We start from the raw sequence: 27,233 nt of genomic DNA on the forward strand, positions 1-27,233 counted from the left end.
GCTGTACTATATTCCAGGCCAGAGATGGTGACTGCTATGGTTTGGATCTAGGATGTCCCCCAAAAGCATTATGGGTTCAGAGGTGGGGAGCTTCTGAAAGGTGATTGCATATGGAAGAGCCACAGCTGAATTGCTGTTAGGAGGTGGGGTGTGGTTGGAAGAGGAGCTACTGAGGGCCTGACCTGGAAAAGCAGATATCCTTCCCTGGCTCCTCACTTCTCCGTAATGTGAGCAACTTTCCTCCACAAGGTCCCTGTGCCTGCCATTCCTCCCCTGGAGCCAGAGACCATAGACTGTAAACAGGAGCCCAAATACACTTCTCCTCCTTTACATTTTCCATACTGGATATTGTGTCTCAGCCATGAAAAAGTGACCAGGACAGTGATCTGGACTGCCTCACTGGGTAGGATGGTGGGGGTAGTAGTGGTGGAAGAACCAATAAGTAGTTCCTTTCCTGGAAATGAGAACTGGGTGTTTTGAAATTCTCCTTTTTTATACTATGTTTAAAATTCCTTTTAACATTTTTGTGACATTAATGTAATTCTGAAAAACAGTAAGCAAAGGAATACCCATGATTGAGCTACACAACTTAATAACTAGTTATTGATGACTAAAAAGCTGGCCGTTTGCTCCTACTCCACCCTAACCCTACCCCTCCCTGTTAACAGTAAATTGAACTACTCTGAGTTTGAAGTTTTTCACTGAGAAATTTGGTGGACTTTTGCACTTACCCATATTGGTTCTTGTGGTGGTTGTTAATTCATTTTTGTAGCTCTATATTATATGTGATATGAATGGACTATTCATTTACTAAGCAAATATTTATCGTGTGCTCTATATATCCCTCCCACACACTTTTAGGTACTAGGATGTAGTAGGAAAAAAATGAAAACGAACAAAAGATCCACTAAACCCTGCCTTTTTGGAATTTACCTACTTACCATGCTATTTTCCTCACTCAGCCTTTTGTTTATGGACATTGTTTCCAGGTTTTTGCTATGACAGAAATGTTTCGTGCATGTCCCCTGAATCAAATGTACAGAAGTTTCTCTAATATTCCTAAGAGTAGAACTGCTGTGTGCGAGTCAGGAAAATGTTCAGTTTTGAAATGCCAAATTGTTTTCAGTGTATTGATTTCCATGACAATCCTGGAAGTCCTGTGAATTCCTATTATTTCTTGAACCCTGATAGGCCTGGTATTGTCAAATGTCTTCCTGTCTGCAGACTTAATGGTTATAAAATGTTTCTAACTGTGAACTTAATTTTCATTTCTCCAAACATTAATGGAATCAAACATACGCTTGTGTGCTTTGTGGCTCCTGGGCTTCTGTCTTTCCTCTCTGATGAGATGCCCATTAGTGTCTTTTCTCATTTTTCTGTTAGGCAATTATCTTTTTGTTTTTATTCTGTCTACTGTGTCTCTGTTGGTTATAAGTAAATACACATAATAAATCTTGACTAGAACTGCCTTACAACACTCTCCTACTAATTTAGAGACTATGTCTGAACATCCTTGGTGGCTCTCTATTTAGACAATCATGTCATCTACAAATGATGAGCATTTTGCATCTTATTTACCACTTTTCATACCTTTTGTTTATTGTTTTGTGGCTCTAGCTCATACCTCCAGGTATCGATATTGTCTCAGTCAACTGTCCTCATCGCTGGAACAAAATCTCCACCCTCACAACTTAAAGGAGAAGAGATTTATTTTGGCTCACGTTTTAGAAGTGTCAGTCCTTGTATGCTCTCTGGAATGGTACAAGGGCCCGGGCCAAGGAAAGCTGCGTGGATAGCAGGAGCCAGTGAAGGGAGGAGCCAGGCAGGGAGATGCCCTCCCCCTCCAGGCCACGCCCCCAGTGACCCGCCCCCACCCCGGCCCCGCCTCCTAGGAGCAAACCCTGTAGACCCATAATCCAGTCACCCTTCACAAGCCCCGCCTCTGAGCACATGAGGCTCATAGGGGACATTAGCTACAAACTATAAAGAACAGATATATCTATATCTACCTCTATCTGTGTGTCTCTTTTCCAAATTTCGGTTCCTCTGTCATTTTCTCTCTGAGTTTAATTCACAGTTACTGTCAGTTTAGTGTGTCAAAATTATTGGTCTTTTATTTTATGTTCAGCTTTCTGTGTGGCTGTATCTTGTTTAAAAAGACTTTTCCCATCAGACCTGGTGGCGCATGCCCTGATTCCCCGCTACTTGGGAGGTTGAGGCAGGAGGGTCCTCAAGTTTGAGACCATTCAGGGAAACTTAGTAAGGCTCGAATGCTGTCTCTACCCTGCAAAATAACTTTCCTACCAAGCTGTATAAAATTATTTTCGTATATTTTATTCTAAGTGTTTTAAAGCCTTGTCGTTCACGATAAAGTTTTTGTTCCATTTTGAACCGGTTTTATACCAGGTAATATAAAAAAATCCTTTATCTAGGGCTTTCCTCCTGTGCAGCTAGCTGAATTTCAAGGCCCATCTATTTAATAAGCCAACCTTTTGACAATATCTTGGAAAGCCACCTCTTTCATATATAATTTCTGGCTTACGTAAAACTTGGTTTTTTTTACTTGGACAGTTGGCACACTGTATTAATTTCAGTAATTTTGTAAAAAAAAATCTTGCTATCTCTATGACAAGTCACCTTACTTTTTCATTTTCATAAATGTTTTGACTATTTAGGGCTTTTGTCCTTCATACAAATATTAGATTCATTTTGACCTGTAAATTTTATTAAGAGTTTAGTTGAAATTATATTGAATTGTGAATTAAATCACTTTCAAATTAAGGGAACTTTTAAAATGTATCTTTTTATTACTGATTTCTGACTTAATTGAATTTTCAAATAATACATTGCATATGATATTAATTCTTTCAAATTGGTTAGAAATCTTAGTGAAATATTGCATGAGCAGCTTATACATATTCTAAAAAAGAACACGTTTTCCAATTGGCTGGATGTCAAGTTTGATCAGTGTACTGTTCAACTGCTCTCTCTTTCTCTTTTTACCATAAGTTTTTTTTTTTTAGTGTAAACATGACCTTTTCATTTTTTTTTCCTGTATTTTTAATCTCTCTTTTATATCTCCTACTTTCTTATTTCTCTGTGCTGTACTGTGGGAAATTTCTTCAGCTATATTTGCCCATTTGTGAATTCTCTCTTTATCTTGCGCAATCTTCTTTTTATTTTATTCATCGAGGAAATACTTGCAACCATAATAATTCAAATTTCTAAAATGTGCATTTGATACTTGATTAAATCCAGTCATTTTTATAGTCTCATATTAGCAACATGTTTTTTAATTTTGCCTTTCACTTCTTTAAATATTCCATACATAATTTTTGTATACTCCATGTTGAATGGCCTCAGCATCTAAGTCCAGCTATGCTGTTCATTGTTCACTGTTTTTACTGACTCTTTGTCAAGCGCTCTTTTTGTGTTTCAACTTTGTGTCCTTTAGTGAGAAGTACATATAATTTAATTTTATTCCATGGGAATTCCCAGGACCTAAATAAGTGACGCTTCCCACCAAAGAAGGCTGATGATGGGGCTCTGAGGGTTTTTGGGATACCACAGCTACAGCTCCTGCCTTTATGAGATGAAGAGAAGTTCTGGTTTATTGCCCCCAAGGGTGATGCTGGATTGATCTCCTTTGAGTGATCAGAGGACTTTGGCTTCTTTTCCTCAGGAAGAACCCTGCTGCTCCTGTTCTCTTTACAGCTCACAGTTGTTTATTTGTTTTAGAAGAACAAAGAGAACAAATGGAAATGCACAATTGGAGATTTTCTTTACTTCCTGTGACTTCCAATATTGCTTTAAAATTCATGTTTTATCCAGAATCTACTTGTTTTGTAACAGCAAGGGCTCTTCAGAGTCTTAGTCTGCCTTTACTTTCCCAGACAAACTGAATCCAGGATTTCACTTTAAACATAGGGGGACTTGGGGGTACTATTCTTTGAGGAAAAATTATACAGGTGGAGAAAAATATGATGAGTTCCATTCTGGGCTTCTGGTATTTGAGGTGTCTTTGATCTCTCAGAGATCAGTTCAGGTGGGAGAAAGTGGGCTGATTTGTTAAGAAATGTAGCTCATGATATCATTTTTATCAAAGAATAAAAGGTTAGCGGATGGAGTCGACTTGGGAGAAATATGATGGGATGGTTCGTTTGAAGTAGAGTGGGAATGGGAGAAAGTGGGGCCCAGTGGAGAAGCGAGGAGCCACACAGAGCAGCCTGGCTAGGCAACTGTGACAGCCACTGAGGATGAAGACCCCTGTGTGGAGCTCCCAGGGATCGTCTCCAGCTGTGCAAGGGCAGATCTCCCTGCATACAGAACTGAGGGTCTGAAAATGTGCGGAAAACAAAAACAGCAAGATGCTTAAAGCTGGTGAAAATGGGTTACAGTGATAGGAAAAAAAGCGATATTAAAGAAAGAAAATCACCGTGCTTGGGTTTTCTAGGTAGTCAAAAGATAAAAACTTGAATGAACATGGTGCAGGGGAAGCCCGAGGCACAATAATTGAGTTTATGATTTTAGACTTGAAGCATTTCCAACAGAAGGTTGTGCGGGGTGCAGGGGTGACGACTAAAGTTGAGTCAGAGAGATGATTAGCTCCGTGGCGCTGGAAAGATGAGGGAACCACAACCTAAGGCATTCCGTGGGTCCCTGGGCCGGTAAAACTCGAAATGGAAAGTAAGCCCACATCGTATCCAGTCAATGCAAGGGGAGCTGTGTAAGAACTCTTCATTAAGCAGAGAAAATGTGCACAGTGCCTCACTAATTAGAAGAGGGTTGAAGAAAGGTGTTTATTTTGGAATTTTCAAATATGGCGTGAGTACTACTTTTTGGAAAGCATGGATTCTCTTCAGGCCTGCCAGAGAGACAGTCCTTGGAAGCACAGAGAGGTGCAGCACAACTGTGAACCATCCAAGTTCCAGCACTGGAGACTGTGACTATTAGTGAAAATTACAGATCTATTTCCATAGGCTGTCAATAAAAAAATAGGAGATGCACCTTTTCTCGGTGACTTCACTATGGCCCTGCTAGGCTGAGCCAAAGTAGGTATATATATGAGTCCTGTTTATTTGTCTCGCTTTTGAGTATTTATCAAAACAAAATTTCAAATGTCTGTTCAACGTGTGGCAGATTAAATTTGAGACCCTAACATAGGCTGAAGCTATTAGCAAATGTTTAGGATTTAGGATTTGTTTGATTTGAAGTAAAGGCAGTCTTTCTTCACATACTTAAGCATGTTATAAATATCATCTATATATGCATGTTGTTCTTCAAGTTTCCACTTTTACCCTTTGACTCTTTGATGAACATAACATTTAAGCAAGATAAACAATAATATGAAAGGTTAACAGCCAAATGAAACTCTAAAATCTAAAGCTGGACATACTTTGTCGTAAGATGTTTTAAACACGTCTGTGATTGCTCAGTTTGTTTTCCCTTTTGTATCTCTCACTAGTCGAAAGAGAAGATGTGTGAGAATGCAGAGTCGGTGGAGACTTCTCAGACCACAACCACCATCCATGCCACAACCACACAATTCAGGGTCTTCACCACCCCCAAAAGAGCAGTGACCTCACAGCTGCCCACCAGCCTGCCCACAGAAGGTGCCCAAGACGTACTTTGCTTTTTCTTAAAGAAGGAAGAAAATGAGGAGGAAAAGGGGGATAAAGGGCAAAAAGACAAAAATACTATGGACTAAAAACCTGTGCTGGGATTCGTTTCATGTATTGTGTCTTTTATTAAGATCTAACTGTTACTTGTAATCTGGCTTCTTGTTCTCTTTGGGAAAAAATATATATTTCTTTTCATGAAGCTAAATTTAGCAGTCTCTGAGCTTAACACTGCAGTCACAGGAAGGGGAAGGCACAGATGCATGAAGTTTCCATTGTTTTTGGATTCTGAATAATATATTATTCTGTTAATTCTAATATTTCCTGAACACAGTCAATACCATATAATGTTAGTCCATAGCCTATACAGAGATGTGGTGAGGGTTACAATTGTTCTTCCTCTTATAGAGAAGGCAGAATTACTATAGTATTAATACATAGGCACAATTTGTGGGGAAGAAGGCATGTTAGCTATCATTTGATAACTTTCATTCTGAATGGTACTGCTAGGAAGTAGGCAGAAATACGAGAATATGGCTGAGGGTTCACTTTCTTGGGCAAAGATAGTCTTAATTATTGTCATAGCCTTGCTTTCTTTTAAATAGGAATTTAAATTAAATTTGAAACAATTGTTTTTAATTGAAATTTAATTGGATGCTATCAGGCAGTTGGAATAAAGTAAGATGGAGGGCATGTGCCAAATGCATTTTATTGATCTTAAAAGCAACATATTAAATTGATATTATTTTAGATCGTTATATTAAAACCCATGAAAAATATTTCTGTAATATAAATTCTACCCTTTAGGAGAAAATATAACCACCCAAATGAAAAGGCACGACCTATCTTATGTTCATTCAGGACAAAATCTTTTCATAAATGCTTTTGATTATATTTGTTATTAACAAAAACCCATTTAACTTTTTTTGAAGTTAAATGTTTAAATGTGGATAAATCCTGACCATTCCAATTAATTTGAAATTTGCTTGATCTTAACTTTTAAATAAAGTTATAACTACAAATCCCATTATAAGTTATTTAAGTTAAAAATAGGTATAATTTAAGTTATGGCTGTTTACCTTTCTCCCAAAACTTAACAATCATATATCCTTTGCTAAAGTTTTGTTCTTGTAATGTCTGCAAGAAGTTTTAGTACTATGTCATGTTCTTGGTCTCATTGAAGTAGAAATTAACTCAATAAATTATCAAAATCTAGTCATATTACAGTTAAGGCCATCGACTAGGCAATTACTAGTTATAGGATTTATGCACCTTTAAAAATCATTTTCTGTTGTAATAACTTTGAATTTCTCTTCCAGATGACACCAAGATAGCACTACATCTAAAAGATAATGGAGGTAGGCATTAACACTTTTCTGTTATAAACATTTCAGATGCTAATTTATTTCATTCATTTTAAGGTGAGAAAGGGCATGTGGGCTTCCAAAGAGAGCCAGATTTTATCTAGTTCTATTAGTATTCAACAAGAGATGGATACAGTGGGTTTGGTTGAAAAATGAACTGAAATCCTAATCCTTGCATGTGTCCATAAAACTACATGATACCAGTTACAGTTAGGTAATGGAGAAGTCAGCCATCTGTGGATCGTCTTGTTCTTTGTTGCTCTAGTCCTTTATTTACTTATTGATTTATTCACTTATTTATGTTTTTTAGTTGTATATGTAGTTATCTAAACTGTTGCAGGTACTGGGTTCAATTGTTTTTTGTTTTTTTAACTAAATTGACTGGTTGATCAAACAATTTAAAATTACCTACTTGAAGACAAAAGATTTTGCCAAAACAATATTAGGAAAAATATTAACTAGATTTTTAAATGTGGTTCTCTTCCTACCAAACTATGTCAGCTCGTGCATTCTCCTTTGGGGTATGCCGGATGTTGATAAAAACCATTTTCATTATCAATTGCTTATTTGGCTCAAGAAGGAAGTCCTCCTTTCTTGGCAGCATCTATTACGATACCTGGTGACATTATTATTAGCATGGTTTTACTTTTGCAGCCCCATAAGATTTCTTCAGTCATATTGGTACTTATGTGATGGATACACACACATACGGTTGAGGATGCTTTCCTTTATACTTAATTGTAGAGAATAGTTCCTAAATTCCTTAGTCTATGTTATATAACCAAAATTTCTATACTTAGGTCTATTATATATATATATAATCTAAATATATGTAAATAACATAAAATCTAATATATATATATTCATCCTTAGATTTTATTTCAGCCTATTTGAAAGTAAGCTGTTTAGTCCCTCTGTAAATATCATTATTACATCAATTATCTTACTTCTATATTACAGTGTTTTATTTCATTCATTTCTTATTCATTAATACAGTAACTGGATAGACTTATAAATGACCATTTGCAAAATATATACTAGCTAGAAATAAACTGAAATCTTAAATCTTGAAGGGATTTTAGCAATCCCCCAATTCAGAATTTCCCAGAGCAGAAAACATCACATGAACCTAAAAATCCTAAAGTTGGGGTCACCCCACTTTAAGGGAAGAGATGGAATATGGGGTGAGTGGAATGGAGGAGGCATCCCCAAGAGGCTAGTGTAGGTGGAAGTTGCATGAATGTTAGTTATCTTCTCACTGTCTGGTTTCTGGGGTTTTGGGCATGTTCTACAGTGCTCTAAACAAAAAGCAAAGCATTCCTGTGATCCAATGGCTGTGCCATTCATTCATTCACTTCTGCTGAATGCTTGCCAACTGCAAAGCATTCCTGCAAACGTGAGGCTATAGTAGTAAACAGGGCTTAGACAGATGCCCTGCTTTAAGAGAACATGCATTCTAAAGAATCTTCAAGATGATTACAAAGATTTCCTATCTGGCATTATTTGGTCATAAAACCTCTTATCAGTAGCATCACATGGACTTAATGCTTTGTAAAATACTTTGGTAAATGATTGTCTAAAATATTACCAATTATCTCAATGAAAACCTTAGTCCTGTTTAAAGCTTCACTGAATCCTAACTGTGAAGATTTTCTTAAAGCAATGCATTACAAATACTGTAAGATGCTAAGAAATCAAGTAAAATAAAGCTCAAGATTAAAATGTAGGGTTTCTGGTATACTAGACAGTGCATTGTTTTATTTTCTTATGATATTGAGATAATTGCTGTGCAGCAGTTTTCTGTCAGAATTCCAAAATACCTCAGGCCTTTTTTTTTTTTCATGTCTAGAGTTGTTTTCAAAGCATTTATCCTGACAACGTTCAACCGTAGTTAGAAGAGAAAAATTAACCAGTAGTAAGATAATCCAAAAGAGTACTTGGCTGGGCTTGTGGCTTAGCGGTACAGCGGTTTTCTAGCATGCAGGAGGCCCTGGATTCAGCCCCCAGCACCAGGGGAAAACAATGCTGCCTACGGGAAATCACACACTACTTCTTATAGCAAATTTATTAAAATAGTATCCTACCATTTCTTTTATGGAATGTAAAGATGCAAGAAGGAGTGCCTAATTTAAATCTAACTTCATTAGCTAATTATACTTGTTGCAAACAGAATTCAGAGTTGTCCTTCCCCTTGGCTTATCATGTTTTGCAAGATTGAGGTAAAAATGAATAATTGTGCCTAATTTAAATTCTTTCTAACATTTTATTGAGAATGATTTTTTTTAAACATGCAAGCTAGTCAATTTTTATACATTGCTAGGTATTGTTGCAAAGAAATTTAACATTTTATTTCTTTGTTTAATTTTTTAATATAATTGGCTGTCTTTGAAAGCATTTTAATTTATTGACTTGTATTTCCATGGAAAAGAGGGTGACATTTTTCTAAATAGTCAATATGTAGCTAGAAAGCAATGACTGCCTTTCCATACATTGTCTCCTTCAAGCATTGGATTATCTGGGCCCTAAGTCCTTCTAGGGCATTTCTGTGGTTAAAGTAGTTGATTTTTTTAATGGAAACTACAGCTGATTTGGTTATACAGTTGCTTTCCTGGAGATATTTCTTTGTCTTTGATATGAAAGCATAAAATACTTTGCTTAATTATATTCTTTGCTTAAGCATAAAATGACAAAAGTCACACATCACAATTCCTCACTTGCGAACTCAGACTAGTGGCTTGATTTGAGAAGTTTTATTAGCTTTCAAAGTTGGATGGAAATTCTAAGCTCTCTGAAGAGTTTGAAGGAAAGAGCACGAACAGGTCTAAACAAGTATGGTAGCTAAGAGTGCAGGTCCCATATATATTGAGATATACCCTTAATTGACCACTGTAAATGACTGCGTACAATCTTGGGAGATCTAATTCAATGACAGCATTTTATTTGCACCTAAAATATCGCTAGGTGCATGTTGATAATATTAAATGTAGAGTAATATGCAATTTTAATCAAATAATATACCTGTCCCCTGTTTATAGAAACAACAGGAAAGCTGAGGGAAAGGAGGGTGGTGGATACTAATTGAATATTTACTGTGTTCCAGGCACTGTTTTGAAAAGCAGGACACGTGTATAAACTCATGTATATCCTAACGCCTCTGAGTGGGTCCTACTGAGGCCAATTCCAAGTCCTTAATGACTCCACAATGTCCCTTCTCCCTACTCAACAATCAACCTGCACATAGAAATTAGACTCACACTTGATTCATTTTCCTTTTCTATAACACTTGATTATATTTCTAAGTGTTTGAAAAAGAATTTTCCTTTTCTCATGTATTTATGCATCCATTACGATTTCATCCTTCTCATGAAAGTCCCAGTGGAATAATTCCCCTGTGAAATTGAGTGCTGTCAGAATCCTCAGCAAATGGCCCCCAAGCTGGAGGCATGTCCTGTAGTTTATGTTCCAAATCTGATTTTAATTTCTTTCAGCCTCTTTTAGAAATTCCGATTTAATTCACCCATCAGATGTATTCTAGGCTGTATTCTTTAAATACGCTGTCCACCAGGTGTGGTGGCACGTGCCTGTAACCTCAGCACTCAGGAGACTGAGGCAGAAGGCTCCCTGCAAGTTCAAGTCCAGGCTGGGCTACATAGTGAGTTCAAGACCAGCCTGAAGTATATAGCAAAACCTTGTCTTTAAATAAATCAGTACTTAACTAATAAATACACTGGATATGTGGATAATGATTATATGCACTTCAAGCAACATCTTCTTTGGGCTTTCAAATCCTAGTGATAGCTTATTAGATTAGAACAGGTCATTCTTTAAAGAATGACCTAGCTATATATTTTAGCTGTTGTATCAAAATAATGCCTGCTTTGACATTTGAATAGGTTGCTTCCCAATGGTACTCACCACCTAATTAGAAATGTAAATGTCCTCAAGAGACAGGCTGAATAAAGTTATATCCAGGGCTGAGAAGAGGTTTTCGAGTTGAATTAATGGCAAGGGTGTTCACTTGAGAAGTAGAGTTTTCAACTATACTCAGCTCAAGTTACCAAACTGAATTCTATCATTCTGCTGCTCTGCAGATCTTAAAAGATTATTTCAAGCTTGAAAATCCTGAATAGATTTACTTTTTAAAAATCTGTCAACATATTTATCAAAGCACCAAAAATTGCATTCTCTATTGATTGCTTTAAAGGTCGTTCTCTTTGATTAGGTTAAAACTCTTTTTAAAACTTTGCACATAAATTCTTAATTGCTAATATTGAAAGTATCAATACTCCAGACCAGCATGATATGGATACAGGTGGCACTATGATTATTCTTTCTTCTTATTGCTAAGAATTTACTAAACCTGGGCTCTGGAAGGCTGCATTTTTTTAAAATCTGAGGGTGGAATCTTCATCGAGGACATGCTGAAATTGCTATATATGCAGTACATGATTAAGTTAATCCACAGGTCCAAGTCTCCAGTGATTGATTTCAAAATGCTACCAGAGATATTCTTTGAAACCCCTATCAAATGGCTGGTCTAAGTTCTCATACTGTTGTGTTTCATTTCCTATTCCTAAACGTAAGACTTTTCATCCAAAGATAAAACGTTAGAACATTATTCTGACTTTCTTGCGTCTAAGGTTATGTTTTTATTATCTAGTCTTGGGACAGATCAAGTACCTAATGTTTCGTTTATCATTCAGTTGAATTTTTTGCCTTTCTTATATAAATTATCAAAGCAATATTTCACTGTTTCACTGTTTTTTCCTCCCTTGTTTTCCTTTTTTTTTTTTTCCCATCAACTTTTTTGGTGTAGATCACAGTCTTATAAGCAAAGGGAATGTGTTATTTCCTCGTGACAGGCTATTGAATAGCTGTCACTTTCTGTTTCTAAAACTGTAAAATATCTTGACATTTAGTTTTATCTTTTGCTTTGTTTGGCTACTTTTCATGTTAGCACTATGTTCTAATGGTAAAAATTCTTATATTTCAGAAAATTTTAAGATTTTCTAGAATGAAAGATTTTTCTTCTAAACTTGTCTAGCATAGCAGTCTCAACTGTTTTTGCAAATAGAACTCAACTGGTTATTCTCATCTAACTTTGCCATTCTAGTGTTTATAAATTTTAAGCTCAGCCTGTCCTATACTAATTACATTTTAACAATGGTGTTTGGTCCCAGGAGCTGGCATTTTTTAAATGTGTTACTACACATTTTACACATTTTTTATGGGTGACTACAGATAGAACTCAGGGCCTTTACCCTGAGCCACATCGCCAACCCTTTTCTTTTTTCTCATTGTGAGATAGGGTCTTGCTAAATTGCTCAGTTGCCCAGGGTGAGCTCAAACTTGCAGTCCTCCTGCCTTAGCTTCCCAGAGTGCTAGGGTCAAAGGTGTGCACTACCACACCAGCCTGCATTGCATTTCTAACAAGCTCTTATACCATGCAGGTGCTACCACACCTCGGACCATAATTTGAGTGTCAAGCTTTGAGTGAATTCTTGATTTCTTTCTGCCAGGGTCCCCCAAATAAAAATAACAGGTCTCATTCTGAATCCACCCGTTGGCCTCCACTTCATGTCTTTCTCTGAAATATTTTAATTGGTGGCAAAAAGAAATTACCTCCAACCTCATGTTGAGAAAGCTTCTTGCTCTACAGAGGCAAGGGACCTGCAAACTAAGGCAAGCTTTCATTACCTCGTAACTCATTTGACTATAGTATGAGAAAATTTGCACATTTAAGCAAATTCGTTTTTGCAAAGATAGTATGTTTTCTGTGATGTATATGAAGTTGATGACTCTTCAAAAGCCATTTTTATCTACAAAATTTGTAGTTTCATTACTCAACCTAACAGTTTGAAAAATTGTTATCCAGCATGGATAAAAAAAACCAATAAGGAAAACCACACAGGTAGAGCATAGAATGAAGTAATGTAATAGAACCTCTCAGAGGGAATACATATCCACCTTCCAAGAAGTATCCCGAAATACTCTCCATTTGTTACTGGTAAAAAGCTTTAGCATATCCTCTGATCAATAACTGTTTTCCTGTCTGTGCTCTTTTCCTACCTAATTTTCCTGTTTCTGTCAGAAATCTGGGTTTAGGAATCTCTTACAGGAGGAAAGCTACTTCTGTATACCATTATTGGATTTTGTTTTTGGAAGCTTTCAGTCCTGGCCCCAGAGTAGGGTTTGTGTTACTGCATGTTTTTGTGTGTAGTTTCCCATTGTGTTAAATGTGTGTAAAAATTATTATATTTTTAAAATGTATAGTCAGTAGGATGGCCTTGCTCTACTAACATAATAAATATGACCCTAGAAAGTCAGATGAAATTTCATGGTGTTTGGATTTGACTTGATTTATTCAAGAAATATTTCTTAGGCTAAGGATGTAACTCAGTGGTAGAGTGCTTGTCTACCATGTATAGGCCTTGGGTAAGAACCATTCTTAAGCATTCCTGGGCAAGGCCTATTATTAGATGGTGGAGATACAAAGATAAACAAGGTCTGCTGCCTGCTGTGAAGAAGGAAGTGGCCCAATGAGAGAGCATAAAACAGGAAATTTGTAGTTCTGTATGGCATTAGTTTCCTAAGTAAACTTAGGAAAACTATGGGAAGGCAGAGAAAAGGGATCTAAACAAATCTAGAATTATGGGAAAGTGTCATTGATGCTTGATCCAAGTTTTGAATGGGGCTGGGGAGGTGGGATTTATGTAGAATAGGAGCAGGCAAAGGAGTTTTCAGCAGAAGCAATGGCATAGAGGAAGATTCAGAAGCATGAAACATTCAGATCTGGGTGAGTAGCTCTAAGAGGTTGCCACATTTTACTTGGCTGGGATACAGATATATGGAGAGCAGGCCAGGGATATAGCTCAGTGGTGCCACCACCTGCCTTGAAAGCACAAGGTCCCGAGTTTGATCCCCAGTACCAAAAAAAAAAAAAAAAGATATACAGAGAGCAGTGATGGGTGGCAAAGCAGAGAGATGGATAGGGCTCCAGTATCCAGAGCCTTTTATACCAGGCAAGGGTATCTGAACTTGGTCTCGAATATATGAAGAGTCATTGAGGAGACATGATTTAGGCTGGGGAGTTCATGACAAGTTGTACATGTTTATCAGGTCATTCTTGGTGTACTGTGGGGAAGAGATGAGAAAGGAGTAGACTGATTCCAAGAAAATAGTCAGATTACACTAGTAATCCATAAAATCCAGAGAGCAGTAAAGGACTGATTTAAAATAGTATTTGACAATGGAAATGAAGAAAGAGAATAGACAAGTAAAACATTTCAATGAAATGGAAGCTACATAACTAATAACTGATTAGCTCTTTGGTGTATGTGATAGGCAGGTGACAAAGAAGGCTCTTGAAACTTGGGTCCGAGTTATATCCATGGTGATGGTGCTATGTGGTAGGGGATGCAAGAAGACAGACAAGCTTGCGGGGAGGCAGTGAATTTAATTTGAGTTTGTTCATTTTGAAGTATCTGGTTGTCATCCAAATGAAGATGGCCCTTGGGTATTTTGCTGTATCTGAAATTCACTTGAGAAATACAAGGATAAGGTGTAAGTGGACATCAGCAGCATAAAAATGCTCATTGAGCCTCTAAGGGTAAATGAGGTCACAGAAGGATACTATAAAAAGAAAAAAAAATCTAGAGTAAGAGAGAATACAACATTTGGGATTTGGTGAAGAAAACTAGTAGTGAAATGAAATCATGCCCTGTACCACTGTATACAAACCAGCATGTGAATCTCCTTTGACCTGTGCATCCATATTGTACCCACTACCTATGCCAGTCCCTGTTAGCCCTCTCAATTGTCAAATCAGTTGGCTCAGTGTCATGATGCTTGTGTTCGAGTAATCTGTATTTTACTTACTATAGGTGCCACAGTACAAGAGGAGTAATACAGAGTAGGCAGCAGAGCACAAAGTGGGAAAGGACAGAGTATCAGTTACTGTATCGCATCACTGCAAGGCACATAGGTGAATGGATTTGGTACTGTGCACAGTTTCATCCATCCACTGGGACTTCAGGATGTGTCCTCTATTAATAAGGGCGTACTACTGGAATAAGAAGCAAAATAATATGATGAGGGTGAGCCGGGCAATGCCAGACTAGGATGTCCAGGAATTGAGAGAACCTGTAAAATATTTACCTGGGGAATGGGAACAGGCGCCCATACCGATGTGTAAAAGACCTGCCAGGTGTATTTGGAGCCCCCAGATCTTAGTATGCAGTAGTCCACGCTTTCTGACTTCAATACTAAATTCTGTTCATATGTGCTCGAATCACCAATGCTTATTTGCATGTGTAATATGCTGATCTACTTTAAGCAAAAGAAAAAAAGAAGAAATGTTGATGGAGAGAAAAGATAGGCTATTTCTGAAAAGGCATAATAAAAAATAAAAAAAGAAAATAATGACATAGAGAAAAAGCATGCTATTTTTTGGAAAGGCATAATACTCTAAAGAGAGTAGCTTAATCCATTAGATGGTAAATTTAATCTTTTTTAACATCTAGGTTTTCAATGGCTTACTGTTCTATTAAAACAAATTTTTGCTTTAGGTTTCTTCTGCAGTGCTCAGATAATACCTTGCATGCAGGATTTTAAATCTATCTTGGGTAGTAAGGACAGGAGTTAATTATATAATGCCAATTTATAACAGTGTTATAAACACCTTTGACCAAATGTTATTTTTTTCAGTTATAATAATGAATTAACAACTTTTTGGATAAAGTTTCAACCCTAAGTGATTTTAACACATGTTAACATTATATTCAACAACCCAAAATGAAAAAATAGCAAGTTAAAACTCCACTTGCATGATTTAAATGGAATTCTAAAAACTACTTGTTTAATCTAACGGAAGCAGGAGGCAAGGGACAATGACCACATAACAGGTGGACACAAAGTAAACAAACAGCCACATGGCAGAGCAAATCCAACCATACCGATAATTATATTCAGTATAAATAACCCTCAAGCATAATTTATCACACTGACTTTTGAAGAAGCAGGATCCAGCATTGAGCATGTAAATCATTGGTAGAGTCTAGCGTGTGTGTATTACACCGTGGGTTTCATTCCTAGCCTGGGAACAAAAAAAAGCAAGATTCAGCTGTGTGCTGTGTGTAAAAAATGTACACAAAGGGCTGGGGATTTAGCTCAGTGGTTTCGCCGCCTGCTGCTTAAGCACAAGGACCTGAGTTCAATCCCCGGTACCAAAAAAAAAAAAAAAAAAAAGAAATGTACACAAAAAGTAAAGGCCTACCAGTGTAAAATGCTTCAAGGTAAAGTGGTAGAAAAATAAATCCACTGCAAACAACCATAGAAGAGCTAAAGTACTGCAAAGATCAAATGTGTAGACTTAAAGTGTGTTAACAGAGATCAGGAGGAAATATGTAAATGAAAAAAGGGTCAGTTCATCAGAAGAAACATTAAAATTTTTACAAATTAGTTTCAAAATGCAAAAAAAGTTAAGGATATAGATTTGAACTAGATTGCCAACCACTTTACATGTGATTAATAGTTGCAGCACTGTTCCTCATTATAGAATACAGATTTTTTTCAAATATACATGAAGTGATTATCAAAACAGTCCATAGCTAAGCCATAAAAACATCTCCAGTTTCAAAACATTGAAGTCATAGAGACCATATTTTTTTACTACAAATGAATGAAATAAGAATCAATAAAAATTTGGTACCTATTGATGGGAGTAGATTTTAACTCTTCTTACCTCCAAAATAAATAAGTATATACAATGATAGGTGTGGCAAACACTTTGATTTAATCATGTCACACTGTATACATGTAGCATAACATCCTGTGACGTGTTGCAGATATGTACAGCTTTTGTCAGTTATGCTTACAGAAGCCGAGAAGAAAATTCATTATCTAGAAAATCCCCAAACAAGCAAAATGTAGAAAGCACTTCTAAATATTACATGAATAGAAGAAGAAACCGTAAGAAAAATTTAAAAATATTCAGTGAACTGATAATGGGTACAATATGTGTCATGCTGCTAAATAGTATTAGGAAGGAAATTTATAATCTAAATGCTTATATTAGAAAGGAACAATGTTTAAAATTAATAATCCAAGCTTCTAATTTAAGTTTAAGAACACGGCCAAGTTAAGCTCCCAAATAATTAAATGTGTAAAACTATGGCTTGTCAGTTAAAGAAAAATTAATAAAAAGGAAGAAATAAAATAAAATAAGAATAGAACAATGAAGTATAAAAATAGATCAACAACAGAGAGTATTAACACAGTCACGTAAATTGGTTGATTGAAAAGTTTAACAAACTTGACAGCCCGTAGGAAGACTAATTTTAAAAAGTGGATAATCAGGGCCAGGGATTTAGCTCAGTGATTCCGCTGCCTGCCTTACAGGCACAAGGTCCCAAGTTCAATCCCTGGTACCAAGAAAAAAAAAAGTGGATAATCAGACATCAAAATTGAAAACTCATTTATCATAAACTTATGTTAGGAATAGGAAAAGCAGCTCATACAGACTGGAAAATGTTGATAGTAATTCTATAGTACAAATGACTCCTATTCAGAAACTGAAAAGAATGTTTAAATTTAATACTAAAAGACAACCCAAACTGGAATGAATACCATTTCAGACCCATGAGGATGGCTAAAGACTATACAACAGTAATATTGGTGAGAATGTAGTGCTTTGGGGACATAAGACTAATACGAAGGATACAACAGTAATACTAATGAGGGTATGGCACACTTGATCTTATAGAGTGTAGTATTATGCAACCATGTTACAAAACTGTCTGGACATTTCTTATAAAGTCCTTTTCAGCCAGAAAATCTGCTCTGCAGTTATCCAAGCGAAGACATAATCCCAAAATATCTTGCACAAGAATATATGAGGCAAATATATTCAGAGCTGTCAATAACTGGACACAATCCAAATGTTCATCAACAGAAGAATAAACAAGTTGATTATACTTATGCAATGAGCTGCTCTTCAGCAGAAAATAGAATTAACTATTGACATTGATATATCTTAAAGATATTGTAAAGTAAAAGAGACCAGACACATCAGAGTGTGTGACAGCATGATTCAATTTATATGAAATTCAAGTAAAAACAGCATCAATCTGCAATAGAAACCAGCCCAGTGGTTCCCCATGGGTGTGGGTTGGTAAGGGTTAACTGGGAGGGTGGGGACTGTTGAAAACAGAAATGTTGCATAGCACAATTTGGATGATAGCCACTTGCATTTATAGACTTACTTAAAATTTGTTAAATTGGGGCCAGGGATTTAGCTCAGTGGTTCCAGTGCCTGCCTCGCAAGCGCAAGGGCCCAAGTTCGATCCCCAGTACCAAAAATAAATAAATAAATAAATAAATAAATAAATAAATAAAATGTGTTAAATTGAAGGTTTAAGATCCATCTATTTCCAGGATACAAATTTTACCTGGATTTAAAAAAGGAAGAGAATCGATCCCCAGTACCAAAAAGAAAAAAGAGGAAAAAAAGACATTGAATATGCTTTTTATAAGCCAGATATAGATTTCTTGTCACGTGTCAAAATTTGTTTTCACAGGAAAGATTTAATCAATGTGAAGTCTTTTAATTAAGTTTATTAGTACATTTTAGCTATGCATAATGATCACATTCATCATAGGGAATTTGTACCTGCACATGATATATCTTGATTCTTATATTTTCCCATTCCCCTCCCCTCCCTTCACATCCTCTTTCTCTCCTTATTTACAAAAGCTTTGCTTCCATTTTTCCTTCTTTTCTCATTTTTTCTTTTGGTTCCTTCTTTTCTCCAGCCACACTCTCTAGTTCCCCTATACATTTGAACACTTTCTTCCTATTTCACAATATCTATCATACATTTTGGTCCTCATTTGCACTTTAAGTTTCTCACACCAGAGAAACAATGCCATATTTACACATGTGTGTCTGATTCATTTCACTTAAGAGTATGGCTTCAAAGTGCATCCATTTAGCTATAAATGTCTCAAGATTATCCTTCTTTGTGGCTGAGTAGTACTCCATTGTATAATAAAACCTCATCTTCTTTATCCATTCTTCGGTTGATGAGCATTTGGGCTATTTCCAGATTTAGCTATTACAAACTGTGCTGCTATAAACATGGGTGTGCATATATGGCTGTGGTATGATGCTTTTAATTCTTTCAGAAGATACCAAGAAGGGGAGTAGCTTGGTCGAATGGAACTCTGGTTTTTTTTTTTTTTTTTTTTTTGGAGAATCTCCATACTGATTTCCACAGTGGTTGCCCCAGTCTGCACTCCCATCAACAGTGGAGAAGGGTTCCTTTTTCCCAAAAATCTTGCCAGCATTTGTTATTGGTTGACTTCTTGATAACAGCCATTCTTTCTGGAGTGAGGTGGAATCTCAGCATTGTTTTAATTTGCATTTCTCAAATGATCAGTGATGTTTAACATTTTCTCATGTATTTATTTGCTGTCTCTACTTCTTCAGCTGAGAAGCACCTATTATTTACTTCAGGTGCCCACTTTTGGATTGGGTCTTTAAATTTGGGGGGGGTCTGATTTTTTTGAGTTCTTTATATATTCTAGATAGTAGTCCTTTGAGGAACAGCTGGTAAAACTTTTTTCCCATGCTGTGGGCTGTCTTTTCACTCTGTTGTTGGTTTCTCTCTCTGTGCAAAAGCCTTTTAATAAAATGCGATCCCAGCTATTGATTCTTTGCGATAGTTCCTATGTGATTGGGGTTTATAATTCTCATAAATAAATTCTTTCAGGTTTCTTGAATTCCTCCATGAAAGCAAACAGGCTTATCCTTAGTGAACTAGCTTCTTTAATCAGTAGGTCTAAAATGTGACACTTCTGATTATTTGATTCATACTTTGCTTTAAATTATTCCTAGAACCTTCCCATGTAGTTGCTAATAATGACGCATCTATCTAGCAGTTACTGGCCTGTTCCATATATCCAAGCAGTCCTCTAGGGGCTTGGCATGTTTAACTCATCAATCTTCATGGCGCTTTCTTCTGTGAAGAAAGTACTGGTGTAACCCTATTTCACACATGAAGTAGAAGCACAGGGGCTCAAGGAATTTGCCCAGGGTCACCTGGTTTGGATGGAATGAAGCTGCCTGTGTGGTATCACCCTGCCAGGAGGGTTGTTTCTTATGCACACTCTTGACTGTGTATCCATTTGTGGGCCTTCCTCCTCCTCTCCTACGAAAGACATCAGGCTCTCAGCAAACACAGGCAGCATCAGCTTTGCCAGATGGCTGACTTCTAAAGTAGCCTTGCGGCTTCTCAAAGCCCATTCCCTCCCCAGCATTTTGAAAGAGTGATGTAGTCCCTGCATCTTCACAACCCAGAGAAGTATAGTCTGCCTGCCCAGGTGGACTCTTCTGTGAAACTGAGTTCTAGTCCACATGCAGCACGTGGAGCTTTATGTTTCAAGAGACTGGAAATCCCAGGGCCTCAGAGCAGACAGTGTGATAAGCACTATTTTATAATATCCTTCTTCCCAAGCAGGTTAACTGCTTCTGTCTCTGTTACATGCACACTCTAACCATGTTTTGTCCATATTGCTAGTAGCAAAATATAAATACCTTGCAAAACTGGTCTTCAGCATTTTTATTAGGTTTTTTATTTCTAGCCTTGATATATGTGGCACAATTTATTAATTCTAATAACACAAACTCAAATGAAATTCAGGGCTTTATCCAGGTATTGTGTTTTGGTTTGGGGTTTTTCTTTTTCCCCTCACCAGTCTGTTGCCTTGAGATACACGCAGCACATATATAACATCCTACTCATTCCTCCTTCTTAGGCATCATAGTAGATATCAAATCACAGCAAATAACAGGATTGTTTGGTTGATCAGCACATCAAGGACCGATTTCAATCCTGAGCCACACAAGGCCAAATTACCATCTCCAGCAACTAAATCCATGCCTCCTTTGGAGACACAAAGGTTGTCATTCATTTTAAGCATAAACACAGGGACCGATGAACTTGAGATTGGTTTCATATGCTGCAGTTTCCAAAAGAAGCTATTTGCTGATGATCTCTAACAGATTGACTTTGCCTAAATAATTCACTGGACCTCAGCAGCTGGGCCTTTACTGTTCAAATGGTGGCTTCAGGACCTGCGTGGTTCCCGTGTACTAGCTACTACTTGGGAATGTGTGTTATCCATGCAGCACACCTGCATGTGAGATCGACTTTGATCTTGCCACTGTAGGAAAAATCCTTTTCTAAGATATTCTTGCTCTCTCTCTCAGCCTGACCTTATTCTCCAGAGAGGGACTGGACTTTTTCTTATTTCCATGAATAATTTCCAATGGCTTCGTATTGCCCTGGTAATATAGCCATTATGGAGAGGAACAAGTAATCGATAAAATAAGAATTAGTATTAACAGCAGTATTACTAACAATGATAAAGTCAATATAGTACAGCTTAGTAATGAGTAGAATAGCAGTTAGTATGAGCAAACCTTCCATTGAGCACTTGCTGTATTTTAGGCGCAACACCAAACTCCTAAGCAGTATCGTGTCTTGTCTTCACCATCACCGTGAGGTTGTGTCCATTTTATGGAAAATAAGACAAGATTATCCCATAGTTTGGGCCATGTGAGTCCTGATGCTATTCTTGGAAGCCTCAGAGGTTCATGTTAACTGAGTCTTTCATACTGGTAAGAAACAGAATGAGGAGCAGACATTTTTCCTCTCCTGCAGTGCTGGGGATAAAACCTAGGGCCTTACACATGTTCCTCAAGAACTTTAACCACAGAGCTATATTCCCAGCCATGGAAAGAATTCCTATTCCATGTTCAGAAAGCCTGATGTACTTGATAGGGTGGCAAACATCCACTGTGATTGCCCCAGGTAACACATAGAAATGACCTGTTTCAACACAAATAACTTCACTCTTGAATGGATGATATTCAGTGGCACAAGTTCTGTTCTGTACCAGTGGGACTTGAAAGTATTTTTCAAAGATTTTTGATGTTCTCTAGTCAGTATGAATATACTTTTTTGGAAAATTCTACTAAATTTTTTCTGTAAGTAAAAATCCTAATGTCTTAACCATGCATGGGCTTGGCAGGTACTTCAGAAAAAAATCCCATGAAATGCTTCAGTTTCACATTTAGCGGAAAAATTGAGATACAAAGATTTATTTTATATGGATAGTTTTGTAGATGTAGAGATATTTTATATTGTTTAAAACAATTCTTAAATGTAGTTTGAAATAGAAAAGATAAGTTGGTACAGAAAACTGTTAGGAAATTTTTGAAGTCAGGTCTTATTGCAATCTTGATTGCTCTCTTGGAGGTATAGGCAGACTATTACAAAGAATAGCACAGATACATACAAGAAATGAAAAAGCAATAGTGAGTTATTCCAGGGATTTAGTTTTGGTCCCCAAATAGTTAGAAATCCATAAATCCACTCTTTTAGACACTTATACATAAACATGCATAAAAGCACCAATCACTTAATGAGGCTAGCAGCAGGCTGTCATTTGGTGACTGCTAGCCCAAGTCCCTCATTTGGATAGAATCAAGCATTTTTAAAATATGATTTCACAAAAATTTTATTTAGCTTCATTTTTCAAAGATAAGAAGTAATGGATTATTGTTAAAAAAAAATTGTCCTACTCTAAGCTCTTTCGCCCATACATTTCATATGGTTCCCTGAATGAAATCTCACAGCTCCCTCATAGTAGCAGACTGAAAAAAAATAAAAATAAAAACACTGCCAGCTGCCTTTGCCAAATACTGTTCTCACCGTACATAATGCACTCAGATGTGTTTTGTGCACTCATTTTCACCCCTTTTCACAATACTTACCCAAATCTTTCCAATGGCAGCATCTTCATGTGAATGACAAATGTCTAATCACAATGGTGCATACTGTGAATTAGATATTTCTTGTATAATTGCTTCCAAGCACCCTAATATCTGAACAATATTGACAAGCTTGTTACCATCCAGAAAATAGTAACACCATGATTATGAAAATGGAGGAACTAAAAGAATTGTGAAAATTTAGAAAATACATCAAGCACCGGGGGAAATTCTGAATGGGATCAAGTCACATTCATGTATACAGACAGTGAAAGAGCCAAGAGAGAAAATTCACAAGCTTCCAAATCAGATCGGTTACAAGGGAAACTTCCAGAGGAAAGTCAATTTAGTTAAAACTTTCATAGGGTACTTTCTTTCATTACATACTTCAGCTTATTAGTGACTTAAATATTCCATAGGGAAAGTTGCGTGCCTGTGTGTCTTTAATCCAAAAGTGGAACACTAACATTCAAGTATTTACAGTTTAACTTCATTCTAAGGCCTTTAGAATAGAACACTTTGACATCAGCTGTGTAAGAATTAGGGATTTTGAGCAAATTTGTACAAGACTTTGTCCAACCCTTGAGGCCCTCAGTTCCCCAAAGGACATTAAGACATTATGGAATTTATGGGCTGTAGTGTTTTACATTAAGACCAGGAGAGTTAGTCTAAGTGAATAAGAGGAATATTTCTATTTTAGGTTTATTTTATTCCTGTACCTTAATTATTGGCAAGATTTAAAAATAGATATTATTTTAGCAATGTATTAAAATGCTTTACTATTTTAGAGAGTTAGACTTATAAATATATAATATCAATCTGACATGCATGAAAACACTAGGGAAAAAGTTATAAAAAAGTAAGGAAAGAGCATGTTTACCATTAAGTGCTACATTTTGCAGAAACAACCTATTAAATTTTCTTTCCTTCTATCTTCTTCTACTTCTTTGTTTCTTTCATCTTCCTTCTATCAATACATTTGCTCATAAATTTTCTATGGAATATAGCAAATTATACATATTTACATAAGGTTTTGAGTATTTTCTACTTGTGCTTAATGCCTTTTATAAATCCATGATCTTCACTGTTACAATAGCTGAAACTCAGCCAACAATGGCAGTTATTGTGAGAGATGTGACAATTCCTGTAGTCCTCTGTGTCTAAATACTGACCTTCATTTTATAAAGCACTAAAAAGCCACCAACACGGTACAGATTGCTCAGTGGATCAGATAAAAGAGTAGCATCTTTGATACTATTGATTTTCTGTGCTTCATTTATGTTTTAAATTATGTATTAAGCAGAGTGCCAAAAAAAAAGCCTTCATTTTGTATAGTTTTAAAAATCTATTTCCACACTTTTTTTGGAGAAATATACTTTATGGTGTCTTCTTCCTCTTGGCTATTAGCTCCTCTTAATATAGAATTTAAGCTAAATAAAGACTGAACATTTGACTTCTGCTATATGTGTGAGGATAGTGGATGGCTTTTGGATATGAATGGAAGAGCATAAGACATTTCTAGGCAAGCAGGACTGAATCCCTTCTGACCTTTTTTGAATAGTCCATTAACTCCTAAACAACCCTAAGAAGCTGAATAAGAAGTCTGTACCTGAAGTACATCTTTCTGAACCCACATCTTTCTGCCAGTTTAAAAGGACCATCAGCTGACCCACAGGAACCACTGTTTCCCAAGTTGACTTGATCATTTATTGTCTTTTCTAAAGGAGCGAAATCAATTTATTTGAGCAATCTACTCTTCAGGTGAATGAACTAAATTTCCATTATGAGAATTACTAAGCCCCTGCTCACACTCTTTACATTTCAGTTTTCCATTTGCGCTGCTCACAATTTTTAACACAGAGGGTCCCCTGCATTTTGTCCTTAATTACTCATAAATATGCAAAGCCAATGCTATTTAACTGAGCAGTGATATTAAACTGGAAACCAAGTACAGCGTGAAAGAATTAAAAATCAAAGACTATCAATAGAGTACTTAGTTCACCCCTCATTCAACAGCCTTTAATATGCCATAATAACATCTGTTTCCGTGGATTTCCGAAGTCCTTAAATATAGGGGCTTTTGCTGTCTAGGAGTCACTAGCTGTGGCATCACTGCACAAGCAAACAAAAACTGGTTAAAGAGTGTAGAAATGGAAAAATGTGTTCTCCAAAAATACACATGCAATTTTGGTCATTCCATTCAGATGATCACTCAGAAACATTTTTAAAATAAGTACCCATTTGTGCTATATTGATACTCGCGTATTATTTTGGAATTGAATTTGCTATGTTTCTCTTTAAATGATTTATGCTAGTTACAACTTATCATAAAGTCATATGACACTCATAGATCTCTAAATATTTAATTACTTATTACTAATATTTGAAAATTCATGAAAATTATTTATTGTATTAAAATGATCATGATCCAAAAATATTATAAAATACTTGTTTGGCTAGTAACAAATTAAAATGTAAAATTGCATTAGACATGACCAAGTGTCTAAGAGAAATGTAAAGAAAAGTTTTAAAAGGCAGATGAGATAATTAAATCATTATTGGAAGTATGAGTGATAATGGTGAGGGTAGTTGTGACGTCACGAAAGCATGGGTAACATTTACCACATTTAGGGTGCAAATCTGACATTATTTTATATTCCCAAGATTGGCAAACTATGTCTTGAAATTCAAAGATAATTTTAGTTCTGACAAATGCTCTTATTGAATAAAACATGCCCCTTACTCTCTTTTTTCCTTCCTGGGAAGGACTGCCTCTTGCCTACTTCCTCCACAACAGGTTCTGGTCCTCTGGCCCACTTGGGAAGTGATAGCCTGGGGCCAACTCACGTTATGTTCCTACCCTTTCCTTTTCCTAGGCAAAAGAAGTGAGGCTGAAACTTAGCATGCTGTATATAAAAGACTGCAAACCCCAGAAATAGAACCAGGGGATGGATGGATGGATGGATGGATGGATGGATGGATGGATGGATGGATGGGTGGATGGGTGGGTGGATGGGTGGATAGATGGGTGGGTGGATGAGTAAATAGGTGCATAGGTGAATAAGTGTGTGGGTGGGTGGTTGGGTAGATGAGTGGATGGGTGGGTGAATGGACGGGTGGCTGGCTGGCTGGGTGAATAGATGGATGGGGGAATGGGTGGATGGATAGATGGGTGGATAGGTGGATGAGTGGATGGATGGGTGGGCGGGTGGATGAGTAGATGGATGAATAGGTGGACAGGTGGATGAGTGGATGGATGGATAGATGGATGGATGGACAAAAAGAGGGATAGAAGAATGGATGAGATAGAAGGGCAGAAGAAGAGGATAGATTACTTGAGGAAGGGATGGTGGTAGAGATGGATGAATTTTATCTCAGATTCAAAGAAACAGTTAAGGCTTCCCTATTTACTCAAGTAGATATTTTTGTCACATTTTCCCCCAAGCAACATTTTAAATTAATCCTATGTTCCTATGAAAGTAATGTATCATACTCTTGTAAAAATGTTTTTAAAAAGCCAAGTTCACAAAATACAGTCATACAAGTATACTTAAGAATGAGGCCAGTGTTTTAAAACCACAAATATTAAGGGCAAAGACATAGTTTATATGGTATCATGAATATGACAGTATAATTTACTATAATCTGTTTTGTATAAAAATATACACTAATAGTAATATAATAGCTAAGCATTGACTAGTGCTTATTACATGCCAGCTGCTCTCCTAAGACTTTTTATGTATTAAATGTTGAGTTCTCACAGCAACCCTGTTGGGTAATTACTGTTATCAACCACATTATGGAGATATATTAACTGAAAACCAGACAGATGAAGTAATCTATTATGGCCTCATTTGACTTTTATTGAAGAAGTGGTAATTATGATAGCTATAGCCCATTTCAACAGGCTTTGTTTTTCTTTTCTTTTTCTTCCTCCCCACTTCCCAAACACTGACTTTACACCTTACTCACAGAGAAGTGACCAGAAAGAACTCTGGGAAGCACATATTAATTCTTTCACCATCTTTTAAATTAATTTTTCATAATGTGAAATTGTGAGGGTCTTTTCAGAATTCTTTGCCAGAACTCATGACACAAAACAAGAGGAAATAGCAGTACATACAATACACTGTAAATTGAAGAAATATCCATAAGAGAAATATTCAGAATTCAGACTCTGAGGCCAGCCTGCTTGTGTTGAGCCCACTTCCATCTTAATAGTTCTGCAGTGTTAGCGTATTTCTTAGTTTCCTTCTGACCTGGTTTCATCTTTCGAAAAGGACTGGTAAGAATGCCTACCTCGCAGGTTGTGGATTTGGTATTCACAAAACAATACAAACCCACCTGGCACATTGTAAATGAATTTTTATATAATGAATTACTCCTGAAATTTGATCTTCTTTCACTAGTGAATTT

General features: G+C 36.6%; 1 protein-coding gene across 1 annotated transcript in view; it reads left to right on the forward strand.

Annotated features, from left to right (window-relative positions):
* Nucleotides 1-27,233, forward strand: part of Plxdc2 (plexin domain containing 2) — a 429,295-nt gene that overhangs the window by 359,925 nt on the left and 42,137 nt on the right. Inside the window, exons 11-12 of the mRNA XM_004859945.3 lie at nt 5,465-5,612; nt 6,938-6,976. Coding sequence (XP_004860002.2) covers nt 5,465-5,612; nt 6,938-6,976 — 187 coding nt within the window. The remainder of the gene's footprint in view (nt 1-5,464; nt 5,613-6,937; nt 6,977-27,233) is intronic.

The sequence above is a fragment of the Heterocephalus glaber genome, unplaced genomic scaffold (genome assembly GCF_053883595.1).
Source record: "Heterocephalus glaber isolate CG9 unplaced genomic scaffold, H.glaber_assembly_v1.0 deba00000768, whole genome shotgun sequence".
In the NCBI taxonomy this organism is placed as follows: domain Eukaryota; kingdom Metazoa; phylum Chordata; class Mammalia; order Rodentia; family Bathyergidae; genus Heterocephalus; species Heterocephalus glaber.